General features: G+C 53.4%; 1 protein-coding gene across 1 annotated transcript in view; it reads left to right on the plus strand.

Moving 5' to 3' along the window:
• Window positions 1-14,644, plus strand: part of EDC4 (enhancer of mRNA decapping 4) — a 55,870-nt gene that overhangs the window by 27,050 nt on the left and 14,176 nt on the right. Inside the window, exons 8-18 of the mRNA XM_084644470.1 lie at window positions 1,200-1,309; window positions 1,944-2,027; window positions 2,610-2,705; window positions 3,833-3,935; window positions 5,970-6,150; window positions 6,664-6,736; window positions 7,324-7,415; window positions 8,081-8,277; window positions 9,628-9,716; window positions 11,041-11,194; window positions 12,544-13,007. Of these exons, the coding sequence (XP_084500596.1) occupies window positions 1,200-1,309; window positions 1,944-2,027; window positions 2,610-2,705; window positions 3,833-3,935; window positions 5,970-6,150; window positions 6,664-6,736; window positions 7,324-7,415; window positions 8,081-8,277; window positions 9,628-9,716; window positions 11,041-11,194; window positions 12,544-13,007 (1,643 nt within the window). The remainder of the gene's footprint in view (window positions 1-1,199; window positions 1,310-1,943; window positions 2,028-2,609; window positions 2,706-3,832; window positions 3,936-5,969; window positions 6,151-6,663; window positions 6,737-7,323; window positions 7,416-8,080; window positions 8,278-9,627; window positions 9,717-11,040; window positions 11,195-12,543; window positions 13,008-14,644) is intronic.

Genomic DNA, 14,644 nt, shown 5'->3' on the forward strand with positions numbered 1-14,644 from the left:
GAGGGTCCATGCCACCTGAGCACAAGCAACCTCTGTTGCAGTTCTGCAAGTCATACCTCTACTAAAGATATGTAGGGCAGCTGCCTGGAGCTGCTTACACACCTTCACAGGCCATTATGCTTTGGTCCAGTCTTCTGCTACAGATACAGCTGTGGGGACAGCAGTGTTGCAATCAGCCATCACTTCTGTCTCCTCGCACCTACCTCCTGAATGACTACCCTTGCTAATTTCCCACATGTGGAATACACATAGGGAACATCATTCCAAGAAGAAATGGAGGTTGGTTACTTGTAACTGGAGGTTCTTCAAGCTGTATGGTCACTGTCTGTATTCCACTACCTGCCTTCTGTCCCTCTGCTGCAGATCATAACTGGATTTGTGGTGGGAGAAAGAACTGGAGAGGCATTGGTCTGCACTGCCCTTTATATCCTTGGTTCAGAGCATGAGGAGAACTGCAACTATGCAGACCAACGGACACTGCTTACTAAAAATCTCTGGACTTAGGCACATGGTGCACATGCATATCCATGTGTGGAATACATATAGGGACCACACATCTCAACAAACCTCCAGTTACAGGTAAGTGATGCATTTTCAGTGTCAGTAACACAGGGAAGTTTTTGTAATGAGTGTTTGAACATTCCCTGGGTGTGTTCTCATTATATGGAAGCTGCTTATCATGTTTTCATTGGCAGTTTCCATCAGGCTAAGCGGTGAGTACACTCTTTGGTGTAAAGGTTTAGGTTGGATCAGAATTACAGGCTTGGGGTGAGACAATTTTAATATTTTGGCTGTTTAGTTTCAAAAACTTGTATATTTCTATCCACTTAACTCTTGGCACAAGCAGGAAACGCAGAGTTGATGCTGTTGTGTATAAGTTAATGGTCTTAGAAGTAGAGATCCGAAAGATTTGGAAATAAAATTAAATGTGCTCTTAATATGAATTTCTTAAGAAAGGAGTGACATCAGATGGGGGCCTCAGTTGCCTACGAGCACAACCCAGCATATTTAACTCACTGTCTGGAAAAGGGGATTATTACCTGGGGTGGAAACGTGTTGATTCTTTGTGGGGGGGGATAAACCCCTGGTTACTTTTACTTATCTTTAGCACCCTGACCCATCACACTTTCTCTATATTTAAATTCTGTTTTCCTGCGGAGACATGGAATGGCTGATTTGCTTTCCTATTCCCTCTTTAGTGCCTGAGTGAGGGAGCGCTCTCTCCAGATGGGACGGTTTTGGCCACAGCAAGCCATGATGGCTATGTCAAATTCTGGCAGATCTACATAGAGGGGCAAGATGAGCCAAGGTAACTTAAGAAGCAGAAAAGAAGGAACAGAGTACAACTGGAGCGTCCCCTGGCTGAGACAGAGAAGTTCAGCTCTTGGGGATTCCTTATCTGATTGCTTCTCAGACCATGAGGAGGACCTGTAGGACTAATGTCTATACAACACTCTAGCATTGCAGAGCATTTTAGAATTGCTGAGTATTGTAGGATGTGCTCAGCACTTCTAAAAATGGGGGAGGGCAGGGAATCAGTTTAATGCTGGTGAAAGGTTCACTGGCTCTCTCTGGAGACAGAAGTCCTGTCCATAGAACAGGGACGGCACAGGCACTGACAGAGCAAATATCCTTCTACTGACCTGCTGCCACAGAAATCCGAGTGGCGGCATTCAGTCTCCATTATCCTTTCTGGTTCTAGATGCTCCATGCAGACGCCCATCATTGTGGTATTTTTTGTGGCAGAGTCCGTTGTCCACTGCCAACTGGACTTGTTTCACACAGGCCAGCAAACTGCCATCGGGTGATAACTCTTGATCACTGCTGACTTGGGCTCAGTTCAAACTGGTGACTGAGTAATGAAGGCTGTGAATTGTTCAGAGCCCTTCTATTTCTGGTAGTTTTGGTGTACATGTCCCCTCTTCTCTCTGGTTCTCTCCTAGGTGCCTGCATGAATGGAAGCCCCATGACGGCAGGCCGCTCTCCTGCCTGCTCTTCTGTGATAATCACAAAAAACAAGACCCAGAGTAAGTCTTGGTCCTGGACTTTGAGCCACAGGGTATAGCAAACCCTCAGCTCCATGCATTAAGACAGGATCCTTGTAATTGCATTGCATTTACACACACAGTACTCAGCTATTGTAGCAGCAAGCGGACAGTATCCTGTATGGAATGAGTTGCTCTCTCTGACCCGGGAGTAGTTGGGGCTCAGTGAGGCAGTGCACGAATTGTCCTTTTTCCAGAGTCAGTTCTTGAGTGTGGAGAACTCACCAATGAAAGTGCTTCTAGGTAGAACGATACATTCAGGCTAGTGCTGTTGGTCAGCCTAGCCTGGCTTACTCTGTCTCAAGCTTCTATCATAGTTCCTGCTTCTGACCCTTTCTAACATTTGGCTGGGGTCTTACTGCTTCCCTAGAGAGCAGGGCCTCAGAAGGTGTGCCCGGTTGTAACCTGTCCATGGTGCAGAAACTGCCCTGGGAGTGTGGGACATTACTGGCCAAGTTTAGCCACAAGCAGCCTCTGAGCAGTGTTCCTGCAGGAGGCACTTGCAGGGAGGGGCTACGCCTTCTGACAGCATTCCTTCCCAAGACTTCTCTCTTGTGCCTTCAGGGTTCCTTTCTGGAGATTTCTCATCACTGGAGCAGATCAGAACCGAGAGCTGAAGATGTGGTGCACCGTTTCTTGGACCTGTCTGCAAACTGTCCGGTGAGTAGTGATACATGTAGACCTGTAAGCTAGGTCTCTGAGAGGTGGGGCTTAGTCTGAAGAGTCCACAGGTCCAAGCAGAACTCAGGGACCTATTAGGATCCTGGCAATATAATTACTCTGCAGGGGAAGAGGCTGTCAGTGAGCTACAATGGAGTCTATTCTAGTCCCACCTGGAGCCTCTTCCTATGCCAAATTAGCATAGTTACTGAAAGGAATGTGACAGCCTCTGCTAATGTCAGTACTGTGATGAGCTCTGTGCCAAATGGATCTGGGTGTCCCACGGCCGGGCTTGCAGGGTTTGACCCTTAACGGCTTTATTCTGTCATCTTTGCTCAGGTCTGTAGAGCACAGATGTACCCTGGGTCCCAGGAAAGGATTCTGGAGCCTGCATATTGGACGCTTGTCTGTGTAAATAGTGACTGCTCACTTGGTCAATTGTGGCAAGCGTTCCAGCATCTCTTCCCCTGTCGCTTTGTCTGCTTAGTGTTGTATTACTCGGGCAGCTCAGGACTTGTCTGGGGAGCCAGCCAGCACCGAGAATGGCTGCCCAATCCGGTGTGCTCCATCCCCCACAAAGCATTCTGTCTGCGTGGGGATCATGGCCCTAGAAGCAGCTCCAGCGGATGCAGACGCGAGAGCCAGCTTTGGCATCTCCCTCCTGTGACCCACGGAGTAGAACACAGCTGAGTGCTGAATGGTTACCCTCTACTCCGGTAGCGGTGCGCTTTGCCCAGCTGGTCTCTCAGCTGCTAGGGCTGTGTTTTACCACACGATCCCAGCATCCCTTCTCTTGCTAGCCTGGCATCATAGAATCATAGAATATCAGGGTTGGAAGGGACCTCAGGAGGTCATCTAGTCCAAAACCCTGCTCAAAAGCAGGACCCATCCCCAATTAAATCCCGGGTTTAGACACTTTAGGCCCATAGTTAGGGTAGATTTTGTTCTGCCAGTTCCCCTCCCGTGTTTGCGTGGGGTTCCTCGTTTCGGTAACTGGGGGCAGCGGAACATCTGACTGACACTTTGCTAAGCTGCTCGTAGTCAAGCTGGAACGCTGTGCCATAGAGGCTTTCTGTTGTGCTAATGGCTCTCGCCTTCTGTGTATTCTCTCCTGTTGCGGAACCCAGCTTTTCCCCTGACATCTTCAGTTCCAAGAGTGTTCCCCCGAGTCTGAAAGCCTGCCTGGACCTCTCTGCTGAATTCCTGATCCTGAGTGACGTGCAGAGAAAAGTACGTGGCTCCCACTTTCCTGGCTGCTTCAGCCACGCTGGGTGAAGGGAGATCGGGACTCCTGCGCAGCCACCACAACTGTGGCAGGGCTGGCTGCGCTCACTGCTGAGAAGAAGCCAAGCTGGCCTGTACCATTTCAGCGTAAGGTGGAGAATGGTTCTGCTGGTGCTGACTGGGCCCAACGGAGCCTTGGGCGAGGCACAGGATTAATGCTGGTGTTAAAGTAAAAACTGGCATTTGAAAAGGAAACTGACCCGCAAGTGCTGTAATGGTTCGACCAAGCTCCTTAAAGCCGGGTGACTCAAGAGATACGCTCTTGGTCTATCATTAACCCCTCGCCCCAGGGTACCCGTCTAGTGGCAGGGCTCTCAGCATGGGGGATCAGATGTACTCTGCTGTAACAGGGTGGAGGGAAAGACACTGGCTCTCTTTCGTGTTTAAGCTCCTTGCTTTTAGGAGGACAGAGAGAGCAGTGCCAAGTAACCACTGCTTGGCAGCCGCACAGCTATCTCAGAGCAGAGGCTCTGCTTTGCTTTGAGAGGTCTGGTTTGTTCTCAGTGGACCTGGCCTGTTATGCTGGTGGTAGGGGCGGCCTTGATTTCTAGATGGAAAACCCTGCTGGTTGGTGGTGCTGTAGCCCAGTACAGGGGCTCTCTTCTTCCCCTCTCTGTGTCCACTTTGGGGCCCTGTGACAGTCATGGATTTTTTAAAAACACTCACTCTCAGCAGCATTGCAGGTGAATGTTGGAGTTTTATAGGATATCGGGGCGGCCGAGTCCCCGCAGACTGCTGTGATTTCTCCAGCAGCCAGGAGGTGGAAGCAGACATCCCTGCTAAGGCTATGGCTGCCAGTGGGCAGTTAGTGGGCTGGTCCCATTCTGGAGGGCAGTGGGGAGGTGGCAGGTCAGTTGTCTCATCACATGGCGCTAGCCGGTCCAAGCTGAGTCAGGGATCAGGGCCACGCTAGCTCTGTGGCCAGGCTGCCACTGCTGCTTCCTGTCCAGCTGGCAGGGAGAAAGGGATGGCACTGACAATGTGGCATTTAGAAGCCCCTTCCTCCTCCCCCCAGCACAACCCAGAGGAGACAGCATGGGCTGGTGAGGAGCTGAGACCAGAATCCCTCCCCCCAGGGCAAGGCTCCTGCACGCAGTGGCAGCGCGGGTGGCTATGGTGTGGGGGATTGATCCCAGGTTTCGCTCCCCGGGTGTCTTCTCAAGGGCTGCTGTGGGACAAGATGGGCTGGGGCTCCTAATTGCCACATTGTCAGTGCTGCCCCCCTGCCAGCTGGGCAGGAAGCAGTAGGCGTGGCCTGGGCCAGAGCTCAGTGCAGAGTGCCCTGAACTGGACCGGCCCGTGCCATGTGGTAAGACATGCTTCCTCCTCTTCCCCAGGATAGCACCATGCCACCCCCGCCTGACCCACCCTCCTGCTTCCACCTCCCCGCTGCTGGAAAATCACAGTATTGGGCTAATTTCATGATTTCTGTGCCGTCTGTGAAATTATAACTTCCACAGGACTTGAGTCCTGATGTTCTGGGCTGGGGTAGCAAGCCTGGATGCGCTCTGATCGTTTTGTTGAAGAAGGCTGCTGGGGTGGGGGGAGCAGGCAGAATTTAGACAGTGGAACGTAAGGTTTTGTTAAGCTAATTAAAACTTAATAGTGGGTCACTAACTATAGGCATCAGTGGGGATGCTGCATTGGCAGTTGGCAAAAATGGAACATATTGTAGCCAGATCTAGATCCCATGATGGTGGGTGACAAATACCTAGATGGGTACCTCTGTAATAGAGAGGGGCAGCTTGTGCGGACTACACTCCCCAGCATACATTTCGCCACCTGGATCCAAAGAGCTTTTCCTGGCTCAGGTAAGCTGTGTGTGGCATTCTGGGAAGTCGTGTGGGAGCTACTCCTGGGTACAAGGGGAAGGCTGGTGTTTGACTTTGTTGTAGAACTCTCTGACCACACCTGGCAGTCTGCTGCCAAAGCCCCAGCGACTTGGGTTGTTGCAGGGTGTTTCTGGTGCTCTGCTTCCAGGTCCTGTACGTGATGGAGCTTTTGCAGAACCAGGAGGAGGGCAGAGCTTACTTCAGCTCCATCTCGGAGTTCCTCCTCACCCACCCAGTCCTGAGCTTCGGCATCCAGGTAGTGAGCCGCTGCCGTCTGCGGCACACAGAGGTCCTCCCAGCTGAAGAGGAAAGCGACAGCTTGAGCACAGGTGAGCAACGAGGGGCAGCCAGCCAGCCCTTGTTTCCCAGGAAGCTCTGGGAGCTGCTTCCTGGCGACACAGCTGGAATATATTAGTGAGAAACTCCCTTGAGGAGCTGGCAGTGCTGGAGAACAATACTGACCTGCCTAGAGTGGCCCAGATTTGAGGGAGGAGGATGGGCTGGTGGCTAGGGCACAGGGCTTACAATCGCTGGGTGACTGCTACTGGGATCCGTCTTAATGCCTCTGTTTCACCCTCTGGCATGGTGCTCGGGGGAACGGAGGGAGCATTCCCACGCAATCTGTGTGGTGTGAACGCACAGGCAGGAGGCTGTTTAAAGCGGGGGCAGAGTCCGAAAGAGTGTGAGGGGATTTTAAGAGCCGTTTCACTGATATCTGAGGTCTGAACGAGCACAAGGGAGTGCTCCACCTCAGAGCCTTTGCTCCCTGAGAGTTTGAGGCCTAAGGACATGTGCAGCAGCCCATGCTACAGCCCACTTTGTATTTCTTGTCTCTATTCCAGAAGGTGCTCAGGGGGCTGGGGCTGTCGAATCGGCTGCAGGTGTGCTGATCAAGCTCTTCTGCGTCCACACCAAGTGAGTATGCTTAGGGCTTGGTACGGACAGCTGTGTGCTCTTTCCTTCCTAAAACCCCCTTGGCCACCAGGGTCACTAGCTGTTCTCTGCTTGCAGTGGGGGGGATGTGATCACCTACTGTTCCTGCACACATCCCTCAGTATGAAACCCACCTGGAGCAGTAGACATGGAGAGTATCCTTGGCATGGGAGGCCTTTGGTCTGGCTGGGTAGCAGGCCCTAGGTCTCTTCATTGCTCCATTTAAAATGCTTCCCATGTCTTTTCCTGTGGACTCTCGAGCTCTGAGCCTTTGCACAATGTGTCAGCAGCTGAACGTGTCTGCTGACTTGGGGGCCAGGACTCGTTGGGTTAGTGCTGACCTGCCATGTTGCTGCTTGGGGCTTGAGACTGGACAGCTTTCAGGTGTGGTCGGCACAGGAAGGGCTGAGCTGTGGCGGGGCAGCACTGCCTGGGGACTCCCACTTGGTCCTTAGTAGGCAGAAAATACTAAAGCGCTTTCCAGGACCAGCTGCAGGAAGGGGAATCCGCCACGGTTTATGGCTCTGTGGCTGACGTGTGAACTAACCCAGCATTTCGGAACGTTACAGGGCCCTGCAGGATGTGCAGATCAGATTCCAACCTCTTCATAGTCCAGATATGGCTGCACCGATCCCTTCCCATGGCTCCCATGAAGATTTCGGTAAGTCCATTCAGTCAGGGGTTCTGGCCGGAACCATCCGGTGCTTTGAGCTTCCCAGCATCGTGTCTCCAGCATTGTGTAGTCATTGGAGGTTGGAAGGGATGTTTGGTGGGCTCCTGGCATCCTTTGGAGGATTGACTTTGTTATCCCGAAGGCATCCAGACTGCTGAGCTGGGCGTGGGAGGCCTGGCGGGTTAAAGAGATGAGGCTGAGCACAGAGCATAGGATCCTGGCAAAACAGCATGTTGAGCGATGGATGTAGTGCTTTGTGTGCTCTGTAGCGCCCCCTCTGGCTGGTCTGGGACTTCCTCCTGGGGAAGCTGCGCTCAGGCAGGACAGGTCTCCCCGTGACGAGAGCAGAGGAGGGATTGAAGGCTGGGCCCAGGTGAGTATATTGCCCTGTATTGCTGCTGTGCCACTCAAACCCATTTGCAGGGAAGCTTGCGTGTGGATCACGTGCCTTCCCTGGCAAAGGCCATGAGTCTGTTCCTCCTCCATCAGGCTGCTTCCGTGCCCTGACTGTGACAGCCGTGGGCTTTCCAGTCCTGTTCTTGGTGCCTGGGCTGGTGGAAGTGGTATAACTCGTGTTTTGCAGGGGATAAAACCTTCCCTGCCTGGCTCCTGTGGAAGCGCTCTCAGGTTAATTTGTACGTATCTCTCTGAAGTGTTTCCAGACCACCTGGCTGACCTGGGCTCAGAAGGGCTGGGATCGGAGAAGGGGTCTGTACATGGCTCCCAACCAGACTTACGGCGCATTGCAGACCTGCCCGTGCCAGCGGATTTTCTTGCCCTCTCCAATGATGCCAAACCCAAGCTGATGACCCCAGATGCGTTCATGACCCCAAGCACATCTCTTCAGCAGGTAGCTGGATGTGATGGGCGGGGCCAGTTGGGAATGTAGGGGATGATCTGGGATTTTGCGCTCTGGGGAATCCCACCTGGGCTGTGATGACTCGGGTAGTCCGGATAATCTAGAGTACAAAGCATAGGAAGTGCTCAGAACTCTTAGCCTTTTCTTACCCTTTGCAGTTGGCTTATGGAAAGTCCACCAGGAAATCTTGGCTCCTAGGACCAAACAATCTGAATCCCAGAGGTTTCCTGTAAGGGTTCTTTTGGGGAGGAAACCGCAGTACTCCTGCTTCTTGCAGGATTGAGATGCAAATACAGTAATGAGGAAGGAAGGCCAGAGCTTAGCAGCGGGGGCTGCAGCACCTTTAAAATGCCAAGCTGACCCAAGCTCATGCTGAGAGAGACCTGCAATGAGCAGCAGGAAGCTGGGACCTGAGCATCTTTGGTGCAAGACCCGTCCCCAAACCAGTGAGCCGGCGGTGTGGCAACATGTTCTTGCTTTGTGGGGTTTAGCTTCTGGGGTGGAGATCCCCTCCCAAGGGCTGTGTGCAATTGCTGCCCCTCTCTGAAGTGGCCTGGGTGTGCTCCCCAGAGCTTGTCTGTATTGCTGCTGGCTGCTCAGAGGACTTTCTGCTGAGCCGGCTTGCTTTAATGGTGCCAGGGAATCAATCTACCAGACCCAGGGGATTCCTTATGCCCCACTTTTGCCCTCTGCCACTTGGACTCAAGAGGTCCCTTGGTCACACTGCAAACTGTAACAGCAATGCTCAGACATACCCATCCCATAGAAGGTGACCAGCAGTCCCCCATCAGTCCATTTAGATGCTTCTCTCTACCTGTTGGCAGCACTTCTCTACCTCAAGGCCAAGCCACTCGGCTTCCATCCAGGTCTGTTTCTGTAGCAGGTGCGGGGAGAACCCGAGGACCATGCTATCCAGGATGAACGAGGGGATGTAGATCTGAGTGTTGGGCACCTCCTAGTGGAACAGCTTAGCCCCTTCTCCTCTAGCAGCTGCATGTGTGTGAACGGGAGGGGTGACAGGGCTGAGCCCTGCCGAACTCCACCTGTGAGTGCTCTGCAGCAGGGAAAGCAAGTAGTGTCTTAGAGAGGAAAGGAGCAAACCCCCAGAAGGGCCTTTCCGTCCTATCTGCAGTTGGGTCTCCAAAACCTCATGCCAAGTTCTGTCAAAGGCCGCGAAGGGGCCTGGTCCTTGACTGGTGCCCTAGGCACATCTGGAATCTTGGGAGAGTGTCTGTCACCTTCTGCACGCTCCGTAGTGGGACTGTGGAGGGAGCCAGGAGTTGCTCAGGGAGAGGACTAGCCGCAGAGCCTCCTCAAAGCATAGATCTATGTTTCTGCTAGATTGCCGTGTCGCCGGGAAGCAGTGTCAGTTCCCTGACTGCAGTCACAGCCATGAGCAGCGCTTCTGTCAATGACCCCACTGTGCCCAGGTAAGTGGAGCCAGAGCTCGTGTCCTTCCCAGCCGAGTCAGGCCCCATCTGCAGAGCAGGCTGGCACTCCAGGGGTTACGAATTGGTTCCAGTTGCAGGCATCTGAGAAAAGAAAAGGAGGACTTGGGGCACCTTAGAGACTAACCAATTTATTTGACCGTAAGCTTTCGTGAGCTACAGCTCATTTCGGCTGTAGCCCATGAAAGTTTATGCTCAAATAAATTGGTTAGTCTCTAAAGTGCCACAAGTACTCCTTTTCTTTTTGCGAATACAGACTAACACAGCTGCTCCTCTGAAACCAGGCATCTGAGAGACACTCTACGGCAGTGCTGAGCGAACCTGCCTCCTTCCCTGTGCCTCAGGAGACAGGGGTGGCGCAGAGGCAGCCTGCTCTGTTTCCGCCACAGAGAGGTTCTCCCATCGCACCACCGCTCGGTTGCTTCCCTTGCTCTTCTGAAGGGGATGTTGCAGTTTGCGACCAGTGAAGGCTGCAGACCCCAAGGACAGAGAGGCATTACTGGGAGGTTGAGGGAAGGGGAATGACGCCAGCTGAGGCACACTTACACTGAACATTAGGCACAGCTTCCTGGTGGTGAAGAGTATAATAGGGTAGAAGCCTCAGTGCTTGGGAGAGGAGGGCAAGGACAAGTCCTGCAGACGTCATGTTCTCCTCCCCCAGAGATGGGCTAGACTAGAGGATCAGACTCATAGAAGATCAGGGTTGGAAGAGACCTCAGGAGGTCATCTAGTCCAACCCCCTCCTCAAAGCAGGACCAGTCTCCAACTAAATCATCCCAGCCAGGGCTTTGTCAAGCTGGGCCTTAAATACCTCTAAGGAAGGAGATTCCACCACCTCCCTAGGGAACCCATTCCAGTGCTTCACCACCCTCCTCGTGAAATAGTGTTTCCTCATATCCAACCTAAACCTTCCCCACTGCAACTTGAGACCATTGCTCCTTGTTCTGTCATCTGCTACCACTGAGAATAGCCGAGCTCCATCCTCTTTGGAACCCCTTTCAGGTAGTTGAAGGCTGCTATCAAATCCCCCCGATCAGGATCTGACCCCCTGATTCTAACAGACTCCGTCTAGCAAGGTTGTGAAGCTCTTCTGTTCAGTTCCTCGTCTAGGAAGAGTGGTCACTCCGAGGGATGGTCTCCCATTGGGTGGGAGGAACCACAGAGCTTGGGGGACACTGGGTCAACTGGGGCCAGGCTCGCTTGCATTGACCAAGCACAGCAGGAATCGCAGTTCCTGAGCTCAGGGGCTCTGTCCGAACCAACCCTACAAAATCTGGTGCTCAGCTCGTTCCATCTCCCTGTACAGGCCATCGGAAGACCTGACTTTGAGCCCAAAGATGCAGCTGGACACCAGCCTCACGCTGAGCAGCAGTAGCAGCAGTCTCCAGACGAGTCCTAGGAACCATTCAGTCCTTATCCCTGGACTCTCTGACAAGCTGACCCCAAAGGCGCCTATCCCGGTAAGGCTCCCAGCACTGTTGCCACCTTCTGCTTTTGGCACATGGTAACTCTCCCTTTCTTTCCATGATCCTCTGCCAGCTGGAATGCACCAGGGTGCCCATGCTGGCCCATTCGAGTGGCTGGAAGGTGCTGCTTTGCCAGCACATGTTGTCGCAGACTGCCGGTCCGTAAAAGCCGTGGCTTTAAAAATGGGGGCACCTCTAGCACAGGGTCACTTTTCTTATTCCATCATCAGCGACGTTAGGAGCAGTCACCCCCCATGCTAGGAGACCTTGTGGCTGGGTGGAAGGGAGTCAAGGAAGCACCCCAGGGAAAGCTACCAGATGGTCAGAGGACACACAGATTGCTCTGACATTGTACATTTCCTGACCAGGGTATACTGAAATCCGAGCTGAGTCTGCTGCTGCTGCTTGCTTTTTGGACTTGCAACAAGAAGTTCCTCTTTTAAAATGTTTCTGCCCCTGCTTCTGTAGGAAAGATCCAGTGAAGTTGATTGTAGCCAGTAAAGCAAATGGAAAGAGGAATGGAGGACTTGTGGCACCTTAGAGACTAACCAATTTATTAGAGCATAAGCTTTCGTGAGCTACAGCTCACTTCCTCAGATGCATATCGTAGGGAAGTGAGCTGTAGCTCACGAAAGCTTATGCTCTAATAAATTGGTTAGTCTCTAAGGTGCCACAAGTCCTCCTTTTCTTTTTGCGAATACAGACTAACACGGCTGCTACTCTGAAACCTGGAAAGAGGAATATTTCCTCAAATCTCTTTCAGTTCTGGAGACTTTAGATGTTACTTGTAACAATCAGTATGAAATCTTCAACTGGAAACAGGTGTTTTAAGCTGATGACCCTGCAGCTAGTGCGTCTTGCCTCTTCGGTGAGAGAAACGTGAAATCTTAGACCGGTCCTGCAGGCACTTACGTAGGTGATTCACCTGTGCAATCCCCTGGACTGCTGAGATTGGCGGTGTTATGTGCTGAAGTGTTTGCAAACCCTGACTAAGTGCAGCGTGACCCCGGTCAGTGAATGCTGCTCCCGACAGAGTTAACAGCACACAGGAAGGACAGAGCTGTCCTACTGGACAGCTGGTTCTGTGCTGGCGGGTAATAGGGGTGCTGGAACAGCAAAGGATCAGAATGCAGTCAGGCCCAGATGTCTGAGGGCCTCCCCCATCTTCCTGGCTCCTGAGCAGCCCTGCCCTGGGGGCATAGCAGTACTAAGGCCAGGATGGGGCCTCTCCGCTCCCTCCCTTGAAGGCTGGTTGGCATGAGGTGCTGATGGTCCTTGAGGTTGCTAGTGTGGTTTGGGTGTCTCTGCATGACAGTGAAAGTCGGCTTGTTTCTGTTCGTCAGGTCACTCCAGCAAACCCCCCTCTGGCTCTGGAGCTGCAGGAAGTGGAGCCCCTTGTGGTAGCCCAGGCCTCACCCACCCGGGAGCGCTCCCCCGATGTCATTTCCTCGGCCTCCACGGCCATGTCCCAGGATATCCCAGAGATCGCCTCTGAGACGCTGCAGCGCAGCTTTGCCGCAGCCCCAGCCGGGCTCCCTGCAGAGGTGCTGGAGCCCAATCACCATGCGGACAGCATGGCCTCAGCTGCGTCGGCCTTGCACTTGCTGTCCCCGAGGAACCGGCACAGCTCCGAGCACAGCCAGCACTCCCTGGACATGGCCCCCGTGGAGGTGGACAGATTGACCACACCCTCGTTACTGGAGACTGCTTTAACTCAGGAAAATGCATCTTCCAACAGCGTCGTGAGCCAGCCGTGGCCAGCAGCCCCTGACATCACCAGGGAAACCAGGAACAGCATAGCAGACAGGTAACCGGCTGGGTGAGCTTTGCTCTGCTTTACTTGGGGGCATTTTTTTAGCCATGTCCAGTCGGCACGTTGGTGGAAAACTGGTGTTTCAGGGCCTCGGCTGTCCCTCCTTTCAGAGCCCCAATAAGCCACTTCTCCTCCCTGCACCCTGGCTTTGTAGGCTCAGCATCACTGTCCCCCACCTCCAGGCCAGCTTTAACATGAATCTCTACTCTGCAACAGGGACTCCAGGATAGCCGCGGGACGTCTGTTTCTCACCCGCTCCGGCTCTAAGGAGCTCAGCACCTTAACCCTTTTTTCTAGTTGCCAGCCCTGCACACTTACCCTGGGTTCTCAAAGTCAGTCTGGGGTCTTTCCATCTTGTGCATGACCAGCAGAATAAAGGTTGTGCAGCCCAAATTCTGCCCGTGGCAACACCTGTGCAGCCCTCTTGGGGGGGAACTGAGTGGCACTCGGTAGCCAGTTCTGCTGCCAGTGCATGAGAGTGACGAGTCTCTCACCTGCGACTGGGCTGGCTCTGCAGAGCCAGCAGTAACAGAGATGCCAAACAAACTTAGTCCCTGAAGTGAGTAGCTGTGATTGATTCACATGGCGAAGCAGGTCTGAGGGTATGTCTGCCCAAGCTGGGAAGCACAGAGATGTAGCCTGAGAGAAGGGTTATGCGTAGCCATGTCTTGGAGACAAACTCTTCCAGCCCAAGCAGCTGGGGGTGTTCCCTGCAGGTCTGGAATGCCTGGGCTGGCCAGATCCTACCTCCTCTGGCAGGAGTGGAGCAGAATGTCCTGATTTGTCCCCAGGCCTCTCATAGATTGGGAGGCCGCACGTCCCAGGGCCAGCCCTGCAGCCTCCATCCTTCTGAGCGAGGCCAGCAGCCTGCCCGCACCGCTCCTTAATAGAGCAGAGATGTCCCCTGAGTTACAGGAGACACAGCCATCCTTCCGCCCCAGCAGAGACGTCCCCTGAGTTACAGGAGACACAGCCATCCTTCCGCCCTAGCAGAGACGTCCCCTGAGTTACAGGAGACACAGCCATCCTTCCGCCCTAGCAGAGACGTCCCCTGAGTTACAGGAGACACAGCCATCCTTCCGCCCTAGCAGAGACGTCCCCTGAGTTACAGGAGACACAGCCATCCTTCCGCCCTAGCAGCTGAGAGTGCTGCCTTTGCAGCACTTCCTGTCCCCACTGCATGGGGGAGAGGGATTGGGAGCTGCCATTGAACTGTCTGGATGCTCCATGCTGCTTTCATGTCCCACATGTCGACTGTCTGGATCCAGGGTGCAAGTTTAGAAAAGCCTTGCCATGGTGGCTGGTTCCCCTTGGCCTTGTAACTTGCTGCACTCTGCAGGTGTGCCAGTGTCCAGGCAACGACCTCTTGCTCTTACCACTAATGCACAGTGTCTGGGGATCTGAAATACTCCCTGGACAGGTGAAAACACAATGGCTGGGGGACGCACTGTAACCGTAGTGCACCACCTGCATCTGGAGGAGAGCAGCGTGGAGTTCCTGCCAGCTGCTTCCTGTTCACTGGTGTTTATAAACTGCGCCCGTCCTCCAGCCTAGGAGCTTGTGCAGTCTCTTATCAGCCTCAGACTGGCCTGACATCTACAGACCCGCCCAGGCTCTGAAGGGTGTGTGAT

Source organism: Lepidochelys olivacea (genome assembly GCF_965140295.1).
Source record: "Lepidochelys olivacea isolate rLepOli2 genome assembly, chromosome: 12".
NCBI classification, from domain to species: Eukaryota; Metazoa; Chordata; order Testudines; family Cheloniidae; genus Lepidochelys; species Lepidochelys olivacea.